The sequence below is a fragment of the Thamnophis sirtalis genome, unplaced genomic scaffold (genome assembly GCF_051295495.1).
Source record: "Thamnophis sirtalis isolate CommonGarterSnake01/CBP01778 unplaced genomic scaffold, rThaSir2_p1.2 scaffold_8, whole genome shotgun sequence".
Classification (NCBI taxonomy): domain Eukaryota; kingdom Metazoa; phylum Chordata; class Lepidosauria; order Squamata; family Natricidae; genus Thamnophis; species Thamnophis sirtalis.
The window spans coordinates 25825682-25853263 of record NW_028261388.1 but is presented as its reverse complement, the minus strand read 5'-3'; the positions used below and the strand labels follow the sequence as shown (position 1 = coordinate 25853263).

The window sequence follows — 27582 nt, the reverse complement described above, 5'->3', positions numbered from 1 at the left end:
TAAAACACTTCCCCCCTTCCATTCAATCATGTCTACTTCCCAGATTCTATCTGGACAAGTAGTTTTCTTGGTTTTCCAGAAGTGGTTTGTCATTAGCTTCTTCCTAGGACTGAGAGTAAGAAAAGTGACTTGCCCAAAGTCACCCCTGACTTTGTGTCCAAGGTGGCACTAGAACTCACAAGCTCCTGGTTTTAGCTAATAAAACAGGATATTTAAAACACTTAAATGTAATTAAAACATTCTGTAAACTGCTATATTTCATGTACTTTTTGAATAACTACACCTTTCGTTACATTAGAAATTAATTTTGAAAATAAGGGGATTCAAGAAAAGTGGGCTTTCTGGACTTGAGATACTGTAAAGTAAGCAATACAAGCAAAGGGACCACTTCATCAATTTAGTATTTTAGTACTGATGCTAACAGAAACTAATCTCTTAGCCTTTGTTAGACATTTTTAATGTTATTACACTGCTATTGTATATATGTATACACATATATGTGTACAGTGCTATATTTATTTACCCATTCATCCAAATATCGATGAACGCACTCTGAAGAAATTCTAATGAGAAATATTAGAATGATTCTTCATAATTTTTGCACTATATTATTTCTAATACAATATTCAATAACAACGAAATTAGTGCTAAATATATACAGTAAATGCATCCATTATATTGCTTAATTTAAATGTGTTGTGATTTTTGTTAATAACATTGCAATAGAATAGAAAGTAGGAAAGAGAATACTTTTAAAATACATTATTCAATGAAGTGGTTTTTCCAGTTTCTAAAAGTAATTTGATGATAACAAAGAATAGATGTTTACAATTTTCTTAGAAGTTGATTTTATATTCCAAAATCTACCCTAAACATAACATAACATACGTGATTTGCTAAATTAAATTGAAATTAGTGTTTTACTTTTTGAATTGATTTATTTTATATAGCAAAAGTTTGAAGTGTATTGCAACACCCAATCTGACTCAGTCACTGAGACCACATCGGATCATGCAACATTATCCTGGGACACATATATTTGCTTTCATTCGTGAAGAGTATTATACCATTCTAATATGGCCACAGAATTACGGTAGAATATATTAGAAAAAACCATAACTGAGTCAACATAACATCAGTCAAATATTATGCATCCCTTTCCATAGAAGAAAAAAAGATGTAGATAATAACAACTTTCCTTAGGTAACAGACAGTTCTGCTATAAACAGTTCCCTGTAATTACTGTTACTGCTCAGATTTTTAATGATATTTCACTTATTTCACAAACAGGTGGCTAAGAAGTGAAGTTCATTTTATTTATATCTTATACATAAATGTATAAGATTAGCTGAATTGTTAATATAAAGTAACATCTAATCCAAAAATCCCTTCTATGAATACAAAAAGTATTTCTCAGCAGCATTTTAAATTAAATATAATTCCTATAGTTATTTGGTGACTCCTCTGTGGGCACTAGTTTTTTCTTTTTTAATCACATAAAAGTGATTAATGCTTCAAGTCATATTCAATACAAAGAAATCAGAAATCTTGCTGGTCTGAAAATAGTGCTATAAATGAAAAGGAAGATAATAAAGACCCATCCAATTATCATAACTTTATGTGAGAGAACCCGCTAGGAGTAATGATCAGTTTTGATACGATAATTTGTGGTTGTATGTACCAAAAAAGCTGTGTGTGTGTGTGTGTGTATGTATGTATGTATGTATGTATGTATGTATGTATGTATGTATGTATGTACACACACACACACGTACATACATACCGTATTTTTCAGACTATAAGATGCACCTTTTTTCTCAAAAAAGAGGCTGAAAATCTGGGTACGTCGATACAGCATTTTTGCCTCCCAAAGCCCCACCCCTTCACCAAAATGGCCATGCATACCCTTATGGAGGCTTTCAGAGAGCTCTGGGGGGCTGGGGAGGGCAGAAATGAGCAAAAAACAGGCCATTTTTTACCCTCCCACCCCCCAGCATCACTCTATAAGCCTCCATAAGGCTATGCATGCAATTTTTTTGACAAAAAACGGGCCCGGTTTTTGCTCATTTTTGCCCCCCCCAGGAGTACTCTGCAAGCCCCCCCAAGGCTATTCATGTGTTGTTGTTTTTTAAAAAATGGGCTGTTTTGGGTAGGTTTGCAGAGTACAAAAACTCCCCCCCCCCTTTTGGAAAGCTTTTTAACTGATTGATGAGAATTACATTGATCAAGTGCTGTGCCAGCAGAAATAAAGTCAGGTGCTGCAGATTGTCAGTGATTTCCTTCTCCAGCACATGGATAAATACACCTGGAAACATCTACCTACCTACCTACTCTCTCTCTCTCCCTACCTACCTACTGTATTTCTATCCCCCTCTCTCTATCCCTCTACCTACCTACCTACTCTCTCTCCCTACCTATCTACTGTATCTCTCTCTCTCTATTTCTCTCTCTCTATCCCTCTACCCACCAACCTACCTATTCTCTCCCTACCTATCTACTGTATTTCTCTCTCTCTATCCCTCTACCTACCAACCTACCTACTCTCTCTCGCTCTCTTCCTATCTACTGTATTTCTCTCTTTCTATTTCTCTCTCTATCCCTACACACACACTCTCTCTCCCTCCCTACTGTATTTCTCTCTCTCTCTCTATTTCTCTCTCTCTATCCCTTTATCTACCTACCTAACTACTCTCTCTCTCTCCTTCCCTCCCTCCCTACTGTATTTCTCTCTCTTTCTCTCCCTCTCCATCCCTCTATCTACCTACCTACTTTTTAAAAAAAATTGCCTCTTCAAAATCTTGGTACATCTTATACTCCGGTGCGTTTTATACTCCGAAAATATAATACATACATACATACATACATACATACATACATACATACATACATACATACATACATAGTAAAGTAAAACATTAGTTAAACAGTTGCCAGTCAGAATAGACAGAACTAATGAGCTACATGTAGGACAAACTTACAATATTTTCTTAATAAAGTAAAATAGAAAAATAAAACAATGTAGCAAGAAAAGTTAATTTTCTGTTTTATAGTTCTTTTTTTCTTGTCAATTTCCCAGATTTGGTAAGTATACTAAATAAATATCCTAGGCATACAACAGCTTTTAGCCATATGATTTGAAGACATCAGCATTAGTTTTAAAATCTTGAGATGAATGTGTAATTAGAAAATGTTTTATTTGTGTGTGCCATTCAATCACAGTTTTCAATCTCAGTATTTCATATCTCATATTGAGATATCAGTCTATCCCAATATGGCTTTAAGTATTTGGAATGTCTTCTTTCTCTTCAAAGAAATGAATGGAATATTTTTGTATTTACTACTAAATGTCCGTAACATTTAACTGGACAAAACAGGGTCACAGAGCAACAATTTTTGAACCAAAGTATCTCAAAGGGAGTAATTTATAGTAGGGGTCCTCAATCCCCAGGCCACAATCCACTACCGGGCCATCACCTATTTGCAACCAGGCTACATTAGCAGCAGGCTGGCACACAAGTGCATGTGTGCAGCTCATCTTGCACAAGCGGTGGGCCAGCATGTGTGCAGATGTGTGCAGTGTCCCATGTGCGCATGCTGTCCCGCACTTGTGCAAGTTGAGCTGCGCATACACGCCATCCTGCAGCTCCTCATGCCACTCAGTTCCCCTTTCTCCCCTGCTGGGCTGTCAAGCCACAAAGTTTGGGGACTGCTGACTTATAGAATACATCCCAAATCTAGAGCCCATGTCTGTTGTGGGAGTGAAATTTGGCAAATTTTCTGGCCCTGGTTTCAATTGCAGATAGACTGGTCACACCTAGGACTCAAGTGGAATAGTCCATAAGCTGGCAAGAAGTTGCAAGTTGTTCTTGCTCATTTTATTTGCCTTTGGTCATTCCGTTTCTCTTTGTAGGTTAGGAAATATCTCTGAAACAATGACTCAATGGATCACAGGTTATCTGGTGATAATTTAAATTGCTTTCCCAAAAGCTAGGATGTATATTTTCTTTCACAGAATAGAAATAAGTTCATCATTTCAATAAACACGCAATTGAAACATACCTTTGAAAGATCTCTGAAGTTTCCTGGCAGGGTTAGATCCAACTCCTCAGATTCATAATTTGTTAATACCCATGGAAACACAGGATACTGATTGAGATCATTATAGGTACGTCCTGATAAAATAATATAAAAATAATGGATGTTTGTTTAAACTAACAACTTTATCAAAACAGCAATCAAAACAATTGTTCTTAAGTCATTATCAAACATATTATATTTCATCTGATGGAACTAAACAACTACAGCCTATTAAATTATAAGTTCAAGCAAACTACTGACAACATAATATATGTCAGTATTCAAATCTTTCTCCCTTGTACCAAAAGAAGCAGATTCAATTCCAAACGCCTAAACAAGCCTAAACAAGTAGTATATTGGGATTAGACAGGTATATAAACTTAACTAATAATGAAAGAGTTTGTATGTGCATAACCTATGTGCAGAATAAGCATATAAATCATGGTAGCATCTACCTATGATTCTATTTTCATTTAATATGCATCAAAAGTATTATACTAGATCATACACAAAAAGCTGAAATGTGAATTCTAGGCATGTGCCTTTACTCAGGATGAATTAATTCTCTCCTGACAGGTTAATTAACTGTACTCTTCTCCACTTATACTTTTCGCACTTTAATATATGATGCCTAATTTTTTTAAAATGTTATTTACAAAATGATATACCTACCCAATTAACAAAACAATCTTTACATTTAAAAAAGAACTTTAAACAATTAGAAAAAAATACAACTCCATGAATAAAAAAATACAAAGATAAGCAAAAATCTATCTTATATTGTATAATAGTCACTCGTCTACTAATAAACACACATAAATATATTTATAAATAAAATCAGTATAAAATATTATTGTAGAACATCACAAATTCTCTGCCACAGTAACATATATTTCTGCATCCTTTGATTAGATAATACCGTCTTTTCCAAAACAGATAGATAACACTTTTTATCTATGAAGTGCCTAGTTTGTTAAAAGACATCACTATGCATAATCTTTTTGTAATTTAAAAACATCTCATAACTTTCATTAATCTTCAAAACAAATGATTGTGAAGCTATTTTAGAAGGCTTGAACCAATGCATGCAGATTTAACTTTGAATGGTGAATGCCACTGGAAGGAACAGTGAAATCTGCAGAGGTTACTTCTCACATTCCTCTATGCGCCTGCTTGAATATTTATACCTCTGCGTATAAAAGGAACCTATTTATCCCCAGGAGAAATCTTACATTTCCACTTATAGTTAGCAGTACAATGGTAGTTAGGAGGCCAAAAAGGCTGAGAGGCCTATTTTATTTGTTACATTGTCCCTGATAACTTAAGCTTTCTGCTACTTTCTCCACTACAAAATGAACTACAGAAATACACACATTTTACAATATTGACATATAATTTACTTATACTGAAGAAGCAAATTTTTTCAGTTAAATTTACAAAGATTAGGATTAAATTCTGAATATTAAATATTAATCTTAATCATTACGAGCCGATGACACTAAATGACTTGAACAATAAAACCTAAGACACAGGGAAAAAATGAAATTTCAGAAATGTTTCTTCATTAAAGTAACTTTAATTAAACCATCCAATTTAATGTTTTTATATGGCACTTTAGTTTTGAAGGAAACTGATATAGAGACAGCTGACAAAGAAATTATAACTGCAATTCCTTGGTGAAAATGTTAATGACAGCAAAATATTGTTTAATTAGATGATTGCAGCATCTGGATTAACACTCTTTAAAAGCGATGTTCCTGTGCTTGTCTGCTTCTTCACACTTTACAGACATTTTGTCATCTCTAGGTCATTAGGAAAGAATTTTTAATGGTTTTTCTAGAAGCAAGCAGTTCAAGTTACATCTAATTAGATGACAATAATAAGCCCAACACATGCAGTACCTAAATATATACATAATTAACCAGTGAGGGCTTGTACATTACAGAGTAAAAATGTGGAAAATGCTAAAAAGGAAGGCGGGAACAAGGGGGAGAAATGAGGGGGAGAAATGAGTCTGAATTCATTACCTGAACATGTCAGTTTTAGACTAAAATGTAAAGATACTTTCCATACTAAATAAGGGTGAAATATTCCTCATCCTTTTTATACATCTCTTTTATTTATTAAAGCATCTTATATGCTCTACCTAAGCAATAATGTTCATCTTTTCTAAGGACTATTTTTAACAAAGTATTTAGATTGCTTTTCTGTCTTCGGTATTTTCATTTATAATATACTAGGTATATTGATTTTAAACCTAACATTAAATGCATTCTGGTATGTAATGCAATAAGTCTTCTTCTTACAAATAGTTTCAAATATTCCAGTGACGAGTACTGTAGTAGACAATTTACTTCAAATATTATGCTATTTTATATTGTTTCTAAGTTCAGAAAAATAATAAGTTGTGAATGCTTATTGTTTGAAAAGCAGAGTTTTTGTTCTATTTATTTTACTATTCAGTGAGATAAATAAAATAGTAATCTTTACTTCTGCACTACATAAATCAAAGCGTCTCTGGGAACTAAACGTAGTATATAATCCAGTCAGGAAGTCTTAAGTCTACAAAATAAAGACAAAAACCAGGCAGAGAGAGTATAAAACTTAGCATGATTGATAAGTAACAGAGTGCTATGTTTACCTTTGGAAAAAAACACACAGAGTTGTAAACATGATGAAATATGTTCAGTGACAAGAAGGATATGAAAGAAGCAAAAACCTTAGAAACATAATGCAATTAAAATACAATTGTTTGTCAAAATGAGATTCCGCAATGTAAAAGGACTCTAAATTTCAGATCTATTTATGCAAATGAAGAGAATTTTGCATTAGCAAACCATCTTAGATTAATAATTATAATTTTATTCTTTAATAGAACATTGAAACTTTTTTATTTGTGCATTATTAAAAAGCACAGATAAAATAACATATGTGGAATATTTGCAAAAGTAGGGCAGTAAGAAATATTTTAAAATAGTTTCAGATATTTTGAATATGACATTTCAGCAAGAAATTCTATTTATTCCAAAAATGAAAAAGTGATATGAGAAACAGGACCACAATGGAATAACTCATCACATTATTAAACAAGACAGAAATATAAGTTTCCTAATTAATATTTTACATAGTCTATACATTATTATTTCTACTCTATATTGTCCATCTATTAGAAGTTATTATGCAATGAAAAATTATTCATCAATAATTTCTATTCAGGAAACTTAAAGTAGATTTTCCCTAACTTACTAGTCTTCAATATAAAGATGAATGAAATTTGGGTACATGTTGTTTTGGAAGTCCTGTTGCTTTGTCACAGGGGTGTGTGATACAGGGGTTTGGGTAGAGACCATGGGGTGGAACAGGTCAAGAAATCTGGGATCATAGGGGTATGTGAGAAGTGCCCTGTAGGTCAGAGGCACACGTGGAGGATGACATTGGTTGGGAAAGGTGCTGTTAGGCCTGTAGCTTTCTTTTCAATCTTTGGCCTGCCACACTTTCTATTATTCTACTATGCCTTTTTCTATTGTGGGGAAATGGGAGGGGGGATTGTATGGAGTTACCTATTGTGTAGCCAAAACAAAATTCTTTCTAGAAAGCCAAGGTCATCCTTTGTCTCTACACCTGACTGGAACTGGATGGGTGGAACTGCCAGCATAGCAATGGGAGACTGGACCATGTGATGGACTTGTGGGTGTGGGGGCAAGATCTTGAACTTTCAACTAGGGTGGGAAAACTGGGAAGCTTTCAGATTTTGCTCTTTTACATGGGTCTTTTAATAAATTGGAATTTTGACCAATACTTTGCCTTGGATTCTGATTTACTTTTGGATGCTATTTGGAACCCTGACAGGTGTCTGGGTATGAACAAGGGGTGCCATGCAGATCAGGGGTGGCACTTGGGAGGTGGTATGAATTGGGAGGAATGAGGAGGGGTTCCTTCCTTCCTTCCTTTCTTTCCCCTTGCCTTCTCATCATTACTGATTTATGATTTTTAATTTATGGTGTAATTCTGATCACAGTTAGTTCATAGTACTTAAGATATGCTGTAATTTAATGATAACACCATGGAAGTACCATCTGAACTAAGCAGAATACTGTTATTTTACTATCTTGCTGTTACTGCTAAGAATTGCAACACAGCAAAATATCTTTTTCCTTAATTACTTTTAGTCTTACATTAACAGTGGTTTGCTGATTCTAACAAAGCTTCAGACCATGCTGTCAGTATAGTAAATAGTAGAAAGAAAGAAAAATACCACCACAAAAAACAAACGTGAAGAGTGACTAATTCCCCCCCCCCGCAATATAAAGTATGATATAATTTTTCAGAACTAATCATAAAGCTGCATTTACATCACAGAGGAATATCCATCCATTCATAGTACTAAAAACTTTGACAAATTGAATCATGTTATAAAGAATAAAGAAACAGAAGACTCACCAGCTATAGTATTGAGAAACATCAGGTATTCAAAATTTGAAATCTCCCTTCTCTGCCACCGCTGAGTCATGTTGGAAGATTTATAAAGTTGACGAGGCGTAGCCAGAGAAATTCGTCTAGAAATTATAATGAAAAGTGGTAAATTTGCTTCTCTACTGACAACTATTCATGTTTTCAATCTCAAAATAAGCAATCCTTTGTTGAAAAGTAACATTTTTATTGAAAGAAACACTTTACGAACAAATTGTCAAAGTCAATTAATATTAAGAACATAGCCATGCAAAATTGAGAACATAGTTATAAATATAAAAATCACATTTATAAAATTAAATAATAGATCATCTATCCAATACAGAGTAGTACATTTAAAGCCTTTCAATTCATGGACATTTTAACCGGACAGAGCTGTACAAAACTGTGTTCTGATTCCAATCAAGAAAAGTCAAAAGTGATTTGATAATAAGCTTAACCTATCTTTCCCTGTCATCTTCTTTGCTATCCAAGGATATGGAGGTTGGATACTATAATGTCCTGACTTTAGCTATCATATTAATGTTCACACAAATGGTGTAGTCATGTGAATAGTGGCCAGTTTAGACCTTCCACTTACTGAAGCAGAATATTTAAACACTTTACCTGCTTCACAATATAGATTTTCACAATTTTAACAGAATAAATCATGAAAATCAGAAATAAAAATCAGTATAATTAAATAATATTGTACATGATTATGTACAGTATATGAAATGAGATGAAACTGGATAGGCAGCAGTAGAATAACACTACAAATGACAGTGTTATTTGTTTTGCCAATCACATACTTGGTCGCCTCCTATTTGGACTTGCAATGAGCTTGAATATCACTGGGAAGTTACAGCTGATCCAGAATGCAGCAACTTATGTAGTTATGGATATTGTCCTAGTTTACCCATGTAACACAATTACTTCAAGAGCTGCTCTCTTAGCTTTTGGGTGCTTCATCTAATTCTAATTCAATGTGTCACTCTCATTTTTAATGCGCTTTAAAGCTCTTTGGATAGCTACATTGTAGATTCTACAGAACTATTTGCTTCCAATAGTTTCTGCCCACCCAATTAGTTCATGAAGGGTGAGGTTTGTGGAGGTTTTTTCCCCTCTTCTTAATATGTTCATGACTGCTATCCTCTTTTTTCTGGATAACTCAACTACCTAGAAATTTAACTTGGCACAACTTTTCTGAGATTTGAAAAATTTCTAAAATTTCTTTTTGATCAAATGATAAGTAGAGACAAATTCCTTCTGTATAAGCATACTAATTACATACATGTTCATGGTTCCTTTGCACATAATATTTCATTATTAAATTATTAATGTTAAGGTTACTTATTTATTTATAGTGCATTTTTATTATTTTAATCCTGTGTAGGTACAGTTGGATTGTAAACCACACAGAGTTGGTCAAGAGCTTAAGTTAAGTTAATAATGAATGAATAAATAAATAAACAAACACGTGTATTTGTCTCCAGAGACAATACTATAAATAAACCTTCTCTGTTCCTAATAATACCTTTTCTGTTCCTAATTTTTATTATTTTAGCCTTTGTGTTTCTTATTTCTTCTTCAGTTTTTCAAAAACTTAGAATGTATGTATTCAATCATCCGTCTGTTTTTTGCTTTCTTTCCTTCTTTAGTTCCTCTGCCTTTTAACTTTTTTACTTGGATTTAATCAAAGCCTTACTCTACATCCAAAGGTAATATGGATAATAACAATGACTAATAGTTGTTACGCATTTTTAGGATACCTCCAAATAAGGACAATGAAAGTTTAATAAGGCATGCTAATATGAGAGCTTTCTCTCTTGACTTCTACAGAAAGGTTAGTAGAATATTATAAAGATTTGTAAGGTATCTATCAGATGTTACACCTTGAAAAAGATGACTGACATTGAGAATGTTAAGACTTCCCTATTCATCTTACATCATATTATTTTTAGTTACCTGGACAATTAAAACAAAATAAAGAATTAAAAAGTCTCTTAATTAGCTAGGAGATGGATTTTTTATTCATCAGCATGCACAGCTGAGGCATGAATAATTTGCTAAGACTAAGATGGGCAAATAAAGAAATATTAAACAATAACAATTATTTTGTGATTTTCCATAAGCACCTAATCCCTTTTAGACACACTATGCCACAAGTTACAATTCACAACAGGTATATATTATTCATTTAAAAGATTTTTTTAATGGATTCCTATCATAGAGCACAACTTTGGATGGCTCAAATAATACTATATAACGTAATACTGTAATACACAAAAAACAAAAATTAAAAACCAGGTGCCTAGGTCATCCACTTAAGGTGTCCTAACAGTAATCCACAGTCTTGCATCACTCTACCCCAGAGTTTGGCTAAACATCTGGATTTTGATGGCCTTCCAGAAGGCTAAAAAGCTAGAATATCAGGGGAAAGGTGTTCCACAAGGAAGGGGCAGCCATAGAAAAGGCATGGTTCTTAGATCTCATTGGATAGCAGCATTTCAGGGAAGGGAATAGGACCGTGTTTGGATCTGGTGGGATAGGCAAATAATCTCAGGGATATGTGGTCCTGTAAATAGTCTAGTCCAGTGTTATGTAGAGCTCTAAAGACACCTTGTTATGGGAAGATATGACAAGAAAATTGCATTTTTATTTATATATCCTCACTACCAACTCTTCACTTTCATTTATTGGATGCTATTCCCATGAAACAGGGGTTGGCTTGTTTTTTTAGCAATGGAGGCAAAAACATGTATGAGATAGTATTTTTCAATTCACATTTATTTTACTTCTATGATATTAAATGTCTCTATTTATATGAATTTATTGCAAAGCAGTATTTTTCAATCAATATATTGACTAATTTGTTTAGAACCTATTTGCCAATTAATTCTATATCTTGTTCCTGTATTACACAAAATGTAAGAATTTTACACCAATACATCAATTATTAATATATTAGTAAATTAACTGTAACATCTAATATTCTATAACTGGATAAGTTTATATTTTATGTTTAATTTTCTTTTAATTTTGTTACAATGCCATTGAAAGTCGGCTGTGACCAGGGGGGCATTTGTCGGCTGTGACCAGGGGGGCATTTGCCCAGGTTCGCCTGGTCCGCCAGTTACGACCCTACCTGAATCGGGAGGCTCTCACAACAGTCGCTCGAGCCCTTGTGATCTCTAGGCTGGAATACTGCAATGTGCTCTACATGGGGCTGCCCTTGAAGTGCATCCGGCGGCTGCAGTTAGTCCAGAATGCGGCCGCGCGAGTGATAGTGGGCGCACCGCAGTTCGCCCACATAACACCCATCCTCCGCGAGCTGCACTGGCTACCTGTTGATCTCCGGGTGCGCTTCAGGGTCCTGTTGACCACCTTTAAAGCCCTTCATGGTAGTGGATCTGAGTACTTGAGAGACCGCCTTCTGCCGATTACCTCCCTCTGACCGATAAGATCGCACAGACTGGGCCTCCTCCGAATCCCATCCGCCAGTCAATGTCGACTGGCGACTACACGGAGGAGAGCCTTTTCTGTTGCAGCTCCGACCCTGTGGAACGATCTCCCCGTCGAGATACGCACCCTCACCACCGTCCAGGCCTTCTGCGCAGCCCTTAAGACCTGGCTATCCCAACAGGCCTGGGGATAAGTCTCTGATTTGCCCCACCCGAGTGTTGAATGTTGAATGCAAGTTGTGTTTTTATTACTTTATTTATTTTGTTCACATATTGTTTGTTTTGAATTGCACCCCCTCCCTAATGATTGTAAGCCGCCCTGAGTCCCCTCAGGGAAAAGGGCGGCCTATAAATCCAAATAAACTAAACTAAACTAAAGTATATTGAGATAGTATGCACTTTAAACCTTCAAGAATTTATGGAAGTTATCTTTATATGATTTATATTATCTTCATAAAACACATATACACAGCCTGTATGTACATCAAAAGAAGAGAAGAAATAATAATTTTGAAGTGATGCAATCATGAGCTAAAATATTACCGTATTTTTTGGAGCATAAGACACAGCTTTTAGCCTCAAAAAAGAGGCTGAAAATCTGGGTGCGTCTTATACATTGAATACAGCATTTTTGTCTCCTGAAGCCCCGCCCCCTTCACCAAAATGGCCATGCATAACCTTATGGAGGCTTTCAGAGAGCTCCTGGGGGCTGGAGAGAGCAAAAATGAGGAAAAATTGTTTTTTTTGCCCCCCCCCCGCCCCTAGCAGCACTCTATAAGCCTCTATAAGGCTATGCATGCTTTGAAAAAAAAACAGGCCCATTTTTGCAAAAAACGGGCTATTGCTTGCACATTTTTGCCCCACCCCACCCCCCAGTAGCACTCTGCAAGCCCCCACCCCCAAGGCTATTCATGCTTTTAAAAAAAAACGGGGCCGTTTTTGCAAAAAACAGGCTGTTTTGGGGAGGTTTGCACAGTGCAAAAAAAATTATTTCCTTTTGGAAAGCTCTTTAACTGATTGATGAGAATTACATTGATCAAGTGCTGTGCCAACAGAAACAAAGTCTTAGGTGCTGCAGATTGTCAGCGATTTCCTTCTCCAGCACATGGATAAATACACCTGGAAACATCTACCTACTCTCTCTCTCTCTCTCTCTCTCCCTACCTATCTACTGTATTTCTCTCCCTCTCTCTCTATTTCTCTCTATCGATCCCTCTACCTACCAACCTACCTACTCCCTCCCTCTCCCTACCTATCTACTGTATTTCTCTCCCTCTCTCTATTTCGGTTCCACCACAAAACCGCAGACGACAAAATCGCGGTCGACGAAAGCGCGTATGTGACGTCATCACAGCGCGACGAAAAAGATCAAAAAATGTAAAAATAAAGCGAAAACCTTACCCTAACCCCCCCCAAACCTAACCCTAAACCTAACCCTTAACCTAATCCTAAACCTAACCCTAAACCTAACCCTTAACCTAACGAAAAACCTAACGCTAACCCTTAACCTAATGCTAAACGTAACGCTAACGCTCTAACCCTAACCCTAACCCTTAACCTAACCCTAACCCTAACCCTTAACCTAACGCTTACCTTTATGTGAATCGGCTTGCTGTAATTTAATTTTTATTTCAATTTTTCGATCTTTTTCGTCGCGTTGTGATGACGTCACATACGCGATTTCGTCGACCGCGCTTTTGTGGAACGCGGTTTTGACGGGTCACGTCTATTTCTCTCTCTCCATCCCTCTACCTATCAACTTAACTATTCTCTCTCTCTCCCTACCTATCTACTATATTTCTCTCTCTCTGTGTCTCTTCTATTTCTCTGTATCCCTCTACCTACCCACCTACCTACACACACTCTCTCCCTACCTAACTACTCTCTCTCTCTCTCCCTACCTACTCTCTCTCCCTACCTACAATATTCTCTCTCTCTATCCCTCTATCTACCTATTTACTGTTTTTTAAGTTTTTCTTCTTCAAAACCTTGGTGCGCCTTATACTCCGGTGTGTCTTATACTCTGAAATATATGGTACATATTTTGCCCTGAAGATTTGAAGTATATTTGCCTGCAACTATTAAGACAACGGAAGGGAAACCTCCATAGGAAAGGCACTGAAAGAATTAGATGAACACATCAGTCAGGCAAAATAGCAATTCATAAATAGCCTTACACACAATCCATTCTGGAAATGCAATTGAATTGGTTACTATAGTACAAATAATTGAAATCAGATTTGCATGAGAAACAAGCAAAAACCAAGGCTTCTAGGGCAGTGGTGACAATTATGCCAACAATCAATAATTGCTTAGTTTTTATCCTATCAAATGTGTCTGTGTGTGTGTGTGCGTCTGTGCGTGTGTGTGTGTATTGTTTGAAATATGGGGTTTAACTATTGTGGATTCAGGAAGGAATGACATCCTCATGCAATAGAGCAGGTTACATGTAATAGGTTTATAGCTGAATCTTAACCCAGAATGTCTCATTCTCTGTTAACTCTGCACAAAACAGAATTTCAGGTGGTATATCTGACTGGGTTGATGTAATATGGTATTACCCACTAGGCCAGATGTGCAATCAGTCATAGTGATGGATTCAAGAACATTCCCAAACATCCTCAAGAACAGGTTAAGAATTACTCAGTGGATACCATCTCTTTCTTTTCAGGATTGAGCTTCAATTGATTGGCCCTTGTTCAAATTATTACCCTCCTCAAACTTTAAATCAAGTTTAAGATAAAAATGAGAAATAATTCTAGATGTCATCTGAACACTCAAGACAGTTCAGCCCAAATCTAGAAATAAGTTCTACAGTTACCATATGGTTGTTAAAGAGCACAGGGAATAAATAAAAACACCCACAAACTTCATGAAACAACTGCAGTGGAAAACAATTGCTAATGTTTTCTTTGAATGGGAAAAAAACCAGCCTCTTTGACAGTTAGCCTCATCACCAGATTATGAGTATTTTTAGACTCAATGCTTGAAGATCTTAAAAGTTCTGTGAGAGAACAGAGCTTTTGAGAAAGGAGAAAAAAGAAAGAGAAGGGAGACAGCAAACTGAATGTCAAAAGAAACTGCTGCTGGACTTCAAAGAGGCCTAGTTGTGACATTGCTCACTTCCCTAGCAGGGAACTGAGATGTTCCATCAAAGAATAATGCCAGATGGAAAGAAAGGGAGCTGTCCAAAAAAGTGAGGGCTGTCTATACTACCTCAGCTGAAGCTGGTATTCCAGACTTCTCCTTTGAGGGAAAAAAGTAAAAGGACATAAACTGCTACCTCTAAGATGACTTATGTTTTTAATTGGACATTTTGTTTTAATTTAATAATTTGACAGACTGAAGCTCCAGAGGAGATTGCATTTATTTTGAATACATTTGTTTTTCCCTTGTCTCTGAGAGCTTAAAAAAGGCAAGTATGAATAAATTGAATAAATAAATAAAACTCCCTACTTTTTTGATGTGTCCAGCATTTGTAACTGCTTGTTTGGCTTCTACCTCTTTGTATAAACGATTAAAATGTTTTTAAAAACTGTATCAACTTTTTTACACCAAGCTATCATTATCAGTGGAATCCAATTTACTTTATTTATTTTTTTTAAATTACATTTTATTCAAAAGTACTAAAGCACAAAAATATTTAATTATATGCAACATCAGCTATTGTGTGGTAAGCAGGGTTGTTTGGTTCACAACATTGTATTAATCTACTTTTTTCTAGGCACAACTTGCTGTTCTTTAAGGGAGTAACTAAATAGATTCATAGAAATATTATTATGTCAGAATCAAATAAATGATGCATGTATGTTCAGGTAATATTAGAGGGACACACCACTGTGGTATTTTTCTCTGACCAGCTTTAATCAACACTATTTTTTGAATATACTAACTTAAAGGCATACATGGTACAATATCTTTATTAATTAAAGAGTGAAAAGAAACTATATGTAGCTCTGGGTTTAACTGTGGAGTTCTTGACACTGTCTGAATTTAGTTGCTTGTTTGCAGGCATCTCATTACCCAACTAGATAACATCATGATAAGAAAAGCACTAATGGATCTGGAGGAAAACATGAAAACACTAATGAGACAAAAATCATATCTTATGAAAGTGTGGCCTTCAGAGAATCTTCCAGTAGATTCCATCACTAAAGCATTTTTTTTCTGACAGAAAATTATTATATAATTATATAAATATAATTATTTATATAATTCAATGTATATAATTTACTCAGCATCACTAAATGCATGATTCATTCATCTGGTTTAGACACAAGGAACCCAACACCATTATTGATCTTTGTTTAGCAATATTCCAGGGAAAAATAATGTCTAATAAGGGATTCTCTCCTACCTCTCCACCAATTTCTTGGCAGAATCTTTCTGAAGCTAGGAAATTTCATTTTCAAAAAGTATAAAAACAGTGATATTGGAAATTGGCTGGAAGAGCATTATGTTAAGAGAGATGTCAAGATCCTAAAAATCATAATCTTTCATCCCCAGCATTCCTCAGTTTAATTAGTTAGATTAGATTATAAATTGCTCTGAGTCTTTGAGGGTGTGCATGTCTATAAATAATTATAAACAAATAAACATTTGTATTTAACAATCAGTGAAAAAGTTGTGAAAAGGAAACTATCTGACAGTAAAATCAAATCCATTTAAAATTAATATAAAGATAATTTACACAACAGACTTACCGTAATTGCACTTTTATGTATTGCTATTACATTGCACTGCTCATATATTTCTAAACAGAAAATCAAATACTGAATACCTTGCTTGTGGTAAGCCATAGCTGGTTCCCACTCCAACACGAGGTAAGCTGTATACAACTTTTTTCACTGTTGCTTGATCAGGAAAATTAAACATTACAGAAGCTGCAGTACAAAGAGAATTGAAGGGTTAAAGAATTGCTGATATACAAAAAGGTTTTATATGTCATCATAATATGTCATCAAAAGCAAACAAAAAAGCTAAGAATATAATTTGAGATATAATCCAATTACATTTTTATTCTAATTAAGATGCAAAAGATTTTCATATTTTCTGCAGATATATATCTTAAAGGTTCTCTAGGAATCTGATGCAAACAAAAGTCACACTATGCATGTTACCTATTAATAATGGAACTATTCAATGAAAAAAAAAACCCCAAATCCTTCTGATATAGGGCTGCATCAGTGAAACAGTTTTAGAGTCAAAGTACTGCAGGCTAAATGAATTTGCTTCACACAATGGCAATGCCATTGACTTCACACATATTTGAAGACTGGAATTTTCTTTCCAAAGATCTAATTTTGGAGAGGAAACATGTTTATTCCTCTCAACCTATGTTAATATATTTATAATTCTTCCTTTCTCAATATTTAAGCTTTATCTGTAGATAAAGAGAAAAAACCAAGGAAAATTCATGGAAGGTTGAAGAAAACTTTCCTTAAATTAGAGAAAAAATTAGATCTTTCTCCACTTCCTTCTTATTGTTTTTGTCTAAAATATATAATTTTCAAGCTATGTGTAAAGCTACTATATCAGTGATGGCGAACCTTTTAGATACTGAGGGCCCAAACTGCGTATGCGCGCTTGCCCAAACTGAAAGATGTACGTGTGAGAATGCATGCATGTCCATGCATTCATGGACATGTGCAAATATCTGCATGCACATGCATCTGCACGCATGCACAGCAGAGACCTGAAGATCAGCTAGCCAGTGAGAGGTGAAGCATCCCAACACTGGCAGCATGGCAAGAGGTAAGATCTTTTTCTTCCGTGAGCTTCTGTTTCGTCGTTTGCAGGGAAACAGAAGCTCATGAAAGAAACACCATGGAAATCTGATCTGGGGCGATGGTGCGCATGCCAGCAGAGAGGGCCCTGCATGCCACCTCTGGCATTCATGCCACAGATTTTCCATCACGGTACTATATGGAAAATATAGCATTGCATAATTAAAATATGATACATCCCACAGCACTTCACTTGATAGTCTCTTTGTTGCACATTTGCTAGGCCTCTACTCCTAATCAGAAGTCAGTACTAATTATTCTTAAAGACTCTACACAAATTACTTCCATATAGGAAATGTGAATATCCTAAAATAGTAATACCTAAAGTAGAAGCACATTTTCAGTTTCAGTAGGTACTATTTTTTAATATTTTTTTAAAAAATTCTTGCTTTATATTAAAGATATAATAAACATACTTCTGTTTGCCATGAATACTTCCAAGGCCGTATTCTGAAGAAGGTAACGTCTTGAGAAAACTGCTCGAATTTCGCTGAACATCCATTTTCCATGAAGGCCTTCTGTATAAGCAAGGACCTTTATAATAAAGAGGACACATATTGATTGCTGTTTTTGTGATCTTGTAATACAAACATTTCATTTTTCCAAGGAAAATGGCATTGTGTGACAACAAGGTTTCACTGAACCATATGATAATCCAAATTCTCAATTTCCTGTATATTTCATTCTGATGCTGATTCTTTCTCATTCATCCTTTAATCTCTGGACTGTGTTTTTCTGTAATTAGTATTATTAAAACTATTACATGGATATTAGCAAAACAAGTAAACCAGGGATAGGTGCAGTAGAGAAAGGTTAGTTGTCATCATAACTTTTTACTACTTTTACTTGTGTGTCTACTAAGTGGGCAAACAATTATATTATGTCAAAAAGACTAGCAACAAGGTGTGGTTAAATATTCATGAAGTTTCCCAGCTGCATAGATGCAGTAGAAAGTATATATATCCAAATAACACTGTACTTTAAAAACTTGCTTCTACATCACCTTTGCTTGAGCATTAACTCATATTTGATCATACTATTTGTTAAATAGATGGTAAAATAAAAATTAAGTACATTGAAGGAAATGTTTGCTTGGGTAAGGCATAGCAATATGTCCAGGTGCTTGTATGGAGAATATAGATAGTAGGGCATAGCTGGTAAAGATGTTGCCCTTGGAGATCTATAGGTGAAACTCGAAAAATTAGAATATTGTGCAAGTTCATTTATTTCAGTAATGCAACTTAAAAGGTGAAACTAATATATGAGATAAGACTCATTACCTGCAAAGCAAGATAGTTCAAGCCATGATTTGTCATAATTGGGATGATTATGGCTTACAGCTCATGAAAACCCCAAATCCACAATCTCAGAAAATTAGAATATTACATGCAATCAATAAAACAAGGATTGGATATAGAACAATATCGGACCTCTGAAAAGTATAATCATGCATATGTACTCAGTACTTGGTTTGGGCCCCTTTTGCAGCATTTACTGCCTCAATGCGGCATGGCATGGAAGCTATCAACCTGTGGCATTGCTGAGGATGCTTCAATAGCGGCCTTCAGCTCTTCTGTATTGTTCAGTCTCATGTCTCTCATCTTTCTCTTGGCAATGCCCCATAGATTCTCTATGGGGTTCAGGTCAGGCGAGTTTGCTGGCCAATCAAGCACAGTAATCCCACAGTCATTGAAGCAGATTTTGGTGCTTTTGGCAGTGTGGGCAGGTGCCAAGTCCTGCTAGAAAATGAAGTTAGCATCCCCATAAAGCTCATCTGCAGAAGGAAGCATGATGTGCTCCACAATCTCCTGGTAGACGGTTGTGTTGATCCTGGACTTAATGAAGCACAGTGGACCAACACCAGCAGATGACATGGCTCCCCAAATCAACACAGACTGTGGAAATTTCACACTGGTCTTCAAGCATCTTGCAGTGTGTGCCTCTCCATTCTTCCTCCATACTCTGGGTCCTTGGTTTCTAAATAAGATGCAAAAGTTGCTCTCATCAGAAAAGAGGACTTTGGACCACTGAGCAACAGACCAGGTCTGTTTTTCTTTAGCCCAGGTAAGATCCTTCTGATGTTGTTTGCTGTTCAGGAGCGGCTTGACATTTGAAGCCCATGTCCAGGATCTGTCTGTGTGTGGTGGCTCTTGATGCACTGACTCCAACCTCAGTCCACTCCTTGTGAAAGTCCCAAACACTTTTGAATGCCTTTTCCTGACAATCCTCTCCAGGCTGCGATCATCCCTGCTGCTTGTGCACCTTTTCTTCCACACTTTTCCCTTCCACATAATTTTCTATTAATGTGCTTTGATGCAGCACTTTGGGAACATCCAACTTCTTTTGCAATTACCTTTTGAGGCTTTCCTTCCTTATGGAGGGTGTCAATGATGGTTTTCTGCACAATTGTGAGGCCAGCAGTCTTTCCCATGATTGTGATTCCTACTGAACCAGACTGAGAGACCATTTAAAGGCTCAGGAACCCTTTGCAGGTGTTATGGCTTAATTAGCTGATTAGAGTGGGACACTTTGAGCCTAGAATATTGCACCTTTTCACAATATTCTAATTTTCTGAGATTGTGGATTTGGGGTTTTCATGAGCTGTAAGCTATAATCATTACAATTATGATGAATCACGGCTTGAACTATCTTGCTTTGCATGTAATGAGTCTATCTCATATATTAGTTTCACCTTTTAAGTTGCATTACTGAAATAAATGAACTTTTGCACGATATTCTAATTTTTTGAGTTTCACCTGTAGATCTCCAATCCTTCCTGTAACAGTTCTTTCAATCATGTCAAAGCCCAACACTTGGTTTCTGCATGCTACCTGCCAGAAACAGGTAAGAGAGGAAAAATTACATTTAATCACTGTTTGATCTGTGTTTGGATGGTATCTGCCAGACATTTTTCTCAGCTACATCCTTCAAGACAGCTCACAGAATGACCTGCGAGACTTGATCATTGGTAATATATTATTTAAAGCAGTTAAGCAGAATGTACTGATACTTAATTCTATAGAAAATGGTAAGTAAACAACTAATGAGGAGGAGGAGAATGGAAACTAGATCCTTAAGAAAACTAGGCTGGCTAACCAAACATAGCGCAGGACTACTCGTGCAACTTTTGATTGCAGATCTAGTTGGCATTTCTATTATCATCAAATAACAGAATATTATCACTACTATCCACTCGAAGCCTTTCAAGGGCTAGGATGATCTGCCCATATAAATAAATATATTCTTAAATTGTATGGCTTTAAGACTGATAGTGACACTTGAAATAAATATCTCACTTCTGATAAAGAGGAACCATCAGTCCTAACCATTGTTTTATTTATTTATTTCTTATGATTTCTGACAACTGTGCGCTCTCAATGTTTTGATGTCTATATTTTATGTAACTTTGTAACAGTAGCAACTTTGAAAGTTAAGACCCCCAAAATAAAGAAATTGCTTTTTGATTTTAATTAAATTTGTATGCACTGCTGTAAGTTTATGAAATTACTGAAATCAATGAGCAGCCATCAATGAAATAAAACCAGAGATTATTTGGCACTTGTGATCAGTTAAAGAGTCTTCCTTTCCTTCTGTCCAATTATTAGTCAATATCAGTTTCACTGCTGCTTTTCATTCCCTTGTGAGTATTTTCTGCTGTTGACAAATAAGAGTATTTTGTGGAAATGGCTAAAGAGGGATTTCTTATCTGATGTACACATCTTCAAATAAAGTAGGATTCACACACTCATGAGAAATGCTAAACCCAAGCTAAAAATAATCCTGATATCTAATCTTTAACTTTCTAACATCCAGCTGGATTGCTTTTTCAGCAATCTTTCAGAGAAAAATCCAACACATGCCAGATGACAATTGTAAACTAATCCCTTTCCTGCTTTTTATTTCTTTCTATGAATTGCAAAGCAAGGTCCAAGAGACAGCCTCTGATGCATCCCAAGTCCAGTACATGCCTTTCAAATCTAATCAAGAGGGTGTAAAAATGTATACAGAAAGATGAAAGTACCTTTGCCTTTGTAACATATGGCGTAGTAAAAAAAAAAAAAAGCAGGAAAGGCTGAAAGAGATGTTCCATAGGGGAAGGTTAAGTTTGATGCTAATGCTTCTTTAAAATGGTGACAGTCTGGAGAAGTGAAGCCTTGCTGCGCTGCTTTAATTTCTCCCTGGAATAGCTCTCTCCCAACCTTCTGCAGCACATCAAAGTCTCTGGAGCTCAATTAAAATTGGATTATATTGAAATGCTCTATCTGTGGGACTACGGGCTCACTAACACTTTTCTTTCCATAATACTCCAGATGACAGTTGGCCATCCCAATTTAAACAGTTGTCATAGAGACCACAAACTAAAGCAGCAGTAACTAACAATACAAAGGAAAGGTAAGTGCTTAGATTTCTATGAATGGAGGGCTTGGTTTTCAGCTGCACTAGATAGAGGCAAGCCATTAAACCCAGCCAGCATAAAAGGCTGTAATATGCCAAGCTGCTTGGTGGAAACAAGCAAAGGAAATGATTCTAGCAAGGAATTTCATTTGTATCTTGATAGACACCAATACCTGACAAGTTTTTTGCATGTGACCATTTTTACACTATGTAAAATATTCAGAATTAATAAACTCTCTTTATGGATCAGTGCTAAAGCTAGTATAGAGGCTAGAATATATCAGCCACCAGTAAATTTAAAAAGTCAATAATTATTTTTTAATTACCAGCTTAATATGATTTCTATAATTACTGGATCTAGCATTTCAATAGGGATTATTATTTAACAAATAGAGTGGAAATTTGCATGGATATGAATGCATAAAATGGAAATGTCTTTGTAGACTTGCACCGAAATTGCAATACAACAATACCAAGACCATTTTAATAATTTTATTAATAATCAATGCATGAGAATTAAGAAGCTTTTACAGTAGCTTATTTTGTGATATTTGAGATTAGCCCATTCCTTAGACCCAGTTCAATTACTATTTTATTCAAATAAGACAATGCTGACGACATGCAATAATAATCAATGGAACACAGCAGGCTAATGCATCTTATTAAGAACTTATAGACATTAAACTATGCCATATAAATGATCATTTCTGAATAGTAAATGCATGCTTTTGACTAATTTTGTACTGTCTCAAACCTTACACACAAAAAAATTCTGTCTCTTTCCAAAAAAGTAAAGTACTATTATGAAGTCAGTTTAAACTTTTGACAACACCATAAAGCAAGACACTTGTCAGTGCAGGGTTCTGGTAATCATACCATATTTTCTGATAAATGGTATGTTTTTGAATCATAAAGAAACTGGCTTATTGAGAGCTCAAGGTTTTCCTTTCCTTGTCATTATGCTGATCACCATGGAAATGAACAGTTATTCTTAGTTTACTGTATGACTCTATTTTTCTTTATGGCTCTGATAAGCATGTTCCATGCCTCTCATGGGGGAAGTAATGTTAGGTTTTTGAAACAGCAACAAGGCAAACAGCACAAAGTGCAGGCCAAAGGCGAAGGAAACAAAAATGTGTCACAAATTCTAAAAACTGCACAGATCAAAATTTGTCAAAACAAGAGCTAGGTTTAAACCAACAAGAAAGGCCCCAGCAGCTTTATTTATTTATTTTATTTTAAGCCCAGCTGTAGAAAACACCATCTAATGAACCTGTCTGGGGCTGCTGTCCCCATCCTGTCAGGCATGTCAGGAAATGACAAGCACTGGGGACAGTCCGCCGCCAGTCATAGACAGGCCTGCCAGCTGGAGAGTTCAACCCCAATCTAATCACACTACCAGAAAATAACTTTCTATGCTTTCAACCTGAAAAGATGGGCTCAAGGAAAAAAAGAAATAGTGTCAGGAGCTGAAACAATGCTATGCCATTTAATTACAAATTGTTCTCTGGTGAGAAATGTTAAAAGGAAGCATAGCTAAATATATTCCACACTATTCCAGATTAATCAAATTTTCAGTTAAGACATTTTTTCTAAGATAATGATAAAGGTTGACAATAATAATAGTAATAATAATAATAATTTCTCTATGGAAAGTCAGAAATAGAAATCCAATCATTGACAAACACAGTCCGAGTATTCAGCACCAATATTTCAATGCAGTTTGGCATGGAAAAATGCGCCACTGTATCCATAAAAAGGAGCAAAATCACTGCATGTGAGGGAATTGAAATGCCCAATGGCCAATTAATTAAATGCAAAGAAAATGAAGCCTACAAATACTTAGGCATTCTGCAGTTGGATAACATTAAGCATGGAGAAGTAAAAACTGTTGTCAGGCGAGAGTACACCAACAGAGTTAAGAAAAATTTGAAATCTAAATTGAATGGTGGAAATACAATCAAGGCCAAAAATACCTGGGCAATACCAGTTATAAGATACACAGCTGGTATAGTTAACTGGACACAAGCTGATTTGGACATTTTGGACTGAAAAACCAGGAAACTAATGACAATGCACTACAGTTTACATCCATGTGGTGATACTGATAGACTGTATCTGCCCCGAAAATCAGGTGGCAGAGGATTATTACAAGTGAAGCAAACAGTTGAAGAAGAAAAACATGCACTGGCTGATTATTTAAAAGAAAGTCAAGAACATCTATTAATCGAAGTAAAGAACAAAAATCTACTGAAGGCCCAACAGACGAAACAAGAATACAGAAAAGATGTGATAAAATCAAGAATGAAGAGTTGGCAGAACAAAGCACTGCATGGCCAATTTCTGGAAAAAATAAAAGATAAAGTGGACAGTGAACAAACTTGGTTATGGTTAACAACAGGTACATTAAAGAAAGAAACAGAGTCACTAATCCTGGCTGCGCAAGAACAAGCTATCCGCACAAATGCCATTAAGGCCAAAATCGAAAAATCCTCTGATGATGCCAAATGCAGACTTTGCAAAGAAGCTGATGAAACTGTTGATCACATACTCAGCTGCTGTAAAAAAATCACACAGACTGATTATAAATTGCGGCACAATTCAGTAGCGCAAATGATCCATTAGAATTTGTGCAAAAATTTTAATATTAAAACAGCAACAAACTGGTGGGAACATCAGCATGAAAAAGTCACCGAAAATCAGATGGTCAAGATCTTGTGGGATTTCCGTATACAAACGGACAAAATACTGGCGCATAATACACCAGACATCACACTGGTTGAGAAAAACAAGGTTACAATCATAGATATTGCAATACCAGGTGATAGCAGGGTCGCCGAGAAGGAACATGAAAAAATCGCAAAATACCAGGACTTAAAAATCGAAATTCAACGACTATGGCACAAACCAGCAGTGGTAATTCCAGTGGTAATTGGCACACTGGGTGCTATTCCAAAAGCACTGGAATTACATTTAAAACAGTTAAAAATTGACAAAATCACCATCAGTCAAATGCAAAAATGGGAATATAAAGCGGAAAAAGTTATCGAAAATGAGAAGGTGAAGATCTTGTGGGACTTTCGAATATAAACGGATCATCATTTGGAGCACAACATGCCAGATATCACAGCCGAACTGTACAGTTTATTGATATCGCTGTTCCTGGAGATGCCAGAGTCGAAGAAAAAGAACTAGAAAAAATAATGAAATATCGCGACCTGGCCATCAAAACTACATGGCTATGGATGAAGCATGTAACACTGATACCCATTGTCATTGGGGCACTTGGCACCATGTCCAAGAATTTTACAAGATACATCAACAAATTGAAGCTTTCTGCAATAACACCAGCAGAACTGCAAAAAACTGCGCAACTCGGAACATCTTATATTTTAAGAAGGTACTTTGTTGATACCTAGGACGCTGGCAGCAAACCATATCAACCATTAACACCTGTCAATGGTATTTGGGATGCATTTTTGAATGTTCAGTTGGCCGAGTTTCATGTTTAATGAATAAAGTATATAAATAATAATAATATAAATAATAAAAAACAGCTTTCTAACAATCTGTTTCTTGGTCTTTATTTTAACTTGAACTTTAATCACTTTATTTCTTCATCAAATTTAGATACTGCCTAGCTCATTCTCAGTGAGATTCTGGATGCTTTACAGATAAAAGCATAAAAATACAATACATCAATAAAATGGGAGCTAGATGAAAAAGAAAGATGAAAAAATTAAAAGTTAAGAATGCAGCGGTGGTGGGGGAGATAATCAAGGTGTTACCCCCCGCCGGGTTGTATGCCATCCTGTGCCCCATGTAACATACTCTTAAATTGTTGTTCATGGGATTTATAGTTCAATACATTTGGACAGTGTTACAATATTAGAGCTACTCTGTTTTTAAAAAAATAGTAATTAAAAAATAGTATAAATGGAAATTAATTCATTGACAATCCATGAAAATGTCATTAAAATCCAGTGTACCTTATTTAAAAAAAAATTCAACTAAATAAAATGTAATTATTAAATTGCATTATGTATTTGCAAAGTATTTTTTTCATATTGCTTGTAATTGGATTAAGGTTACAAACAGTATATGATAGAATATGTTACCTCTAATATATTTCCAGAAAGATGGCTTAAGGACAATGAATAGTTTAATTTAGAACAAAAAGGAAAAAAATGCAGAATTACATACCCAAATTTTAGTAACAAACTGTAAACTCTTGATGTATGAACACTTGTCGAATCCCCTCAAAAATCAAGCATGGTTGCAGCTGGCTAGTATTTGAATGATACTTGACAGCATCAAGAAATACTACACTAGGGCTATAGGCTAAATGGGAGATAGACAATGACAAAATACTCCCATAAACCCCATGGATGTGTTCATGAAATCACCAAGATGTAAAGTGAACTTGAATCTGTATTTCCCTTTTGTTACAAAATACAACCCAGAGTATATGCCTACTGTTTTATGATGATAATTATACTATATACAAGCAAAGGTGGGTTGCTGCTGGTTCGGCCCGGATCGGGCGAACCTGTAGTAGCGGCAGCATGAGACGCCGCCCACCCACCTGAGCCAGTAATAAAAAAATTGGTAACCCACAAATGCACAAGCATGAATCAGTCCTTACAAATGCTTCAATGTAATTCAGGAATTATGTTTCAATATTTTTGATCCTGCCCTATCAAATACTAAGGCATATTCATTATAATGCCCAATGTTAGCTTTGTGTAAGCATGTACATGATTTAGGCACCTAGCTTTAAACAAGTTTGTTGAACAGAAGCAATTAGTGATTGGGTTTCCCAGTTCCCCCCACCCTTAAGACGATATGAGGAAAAGGAATGGAGAACTGATCCTTGAGGAAATACTCTAGATCACTCTTAATTATACATCTCAAGGTATTCGGCAATTGAAATAATCATAAAATCTTAACTAAGTGTGATGAAATTTTTGCTGTTGACAAATGGTTTGCAGCTAATTTAGAAAATTCCATTCACACAATTTGAAATTTCCATTTCTGAGATTCAAAGCTATAAACAAGCAAAGAAGCAATTTGAAAAAAAATTGTTCTGATGTTAGTTTACAGTATAAAAATATTATTACTGCATCTTATTAAACATAATAATTTTTACAGGTAACAGCCTCCTTTTATCATATATATGTATGTATATACATACACACACACACACACACACACACACACACCTGTGTGTTATATGTAAATTTAATTTAAAAGTGAGAATTAAGAATAGATGAAAGAAAATGAAGAAGTGCAAAATATCTTGAGGCACAAAACATAAGCCATTTCAGAAACCTTCTGGATAAATGCAAAACATTTTTTTCTATTCCAAAATTACTAATGTTATCTACCCATAGTTGTAAAATCAGTGAATG

General features: G+C 35.5%; 1 protein-coding gene across 6 annotated transcripts in view; it reads right to left on the bottom strand.

Moving 5' to 3' along the window:
* Positions 1–27582, bottom strand: part of NBEA (neurobeachin) — a 360491-nt gene that overhangs the window by 72255 nt on the left and 260654 nt on the right. For all 6 annotated transcript variants that reach the window (XM_087721296.1, XM_087721298.1, XM_087721299.1 and 3 more), the window contains 4 exons: positions 18193–18310; positions 16771–16873; positions 8518–8633; positions 4060–4172 (listed from right to left, as the gene is read on the bottom strand). In XM_087721296.1, the coding sequence (XP_087577422.1) occupies positions 4060–4172; positions 8518–8633; positions 16771–16873; positions 18193–18310 (450 nt within the window). The remainder of the gene's footprint in view (positions 1–4059; positions 4173–8517; positions 8634–16770; positions 16874–18192; positions 18311–27582) is intronic.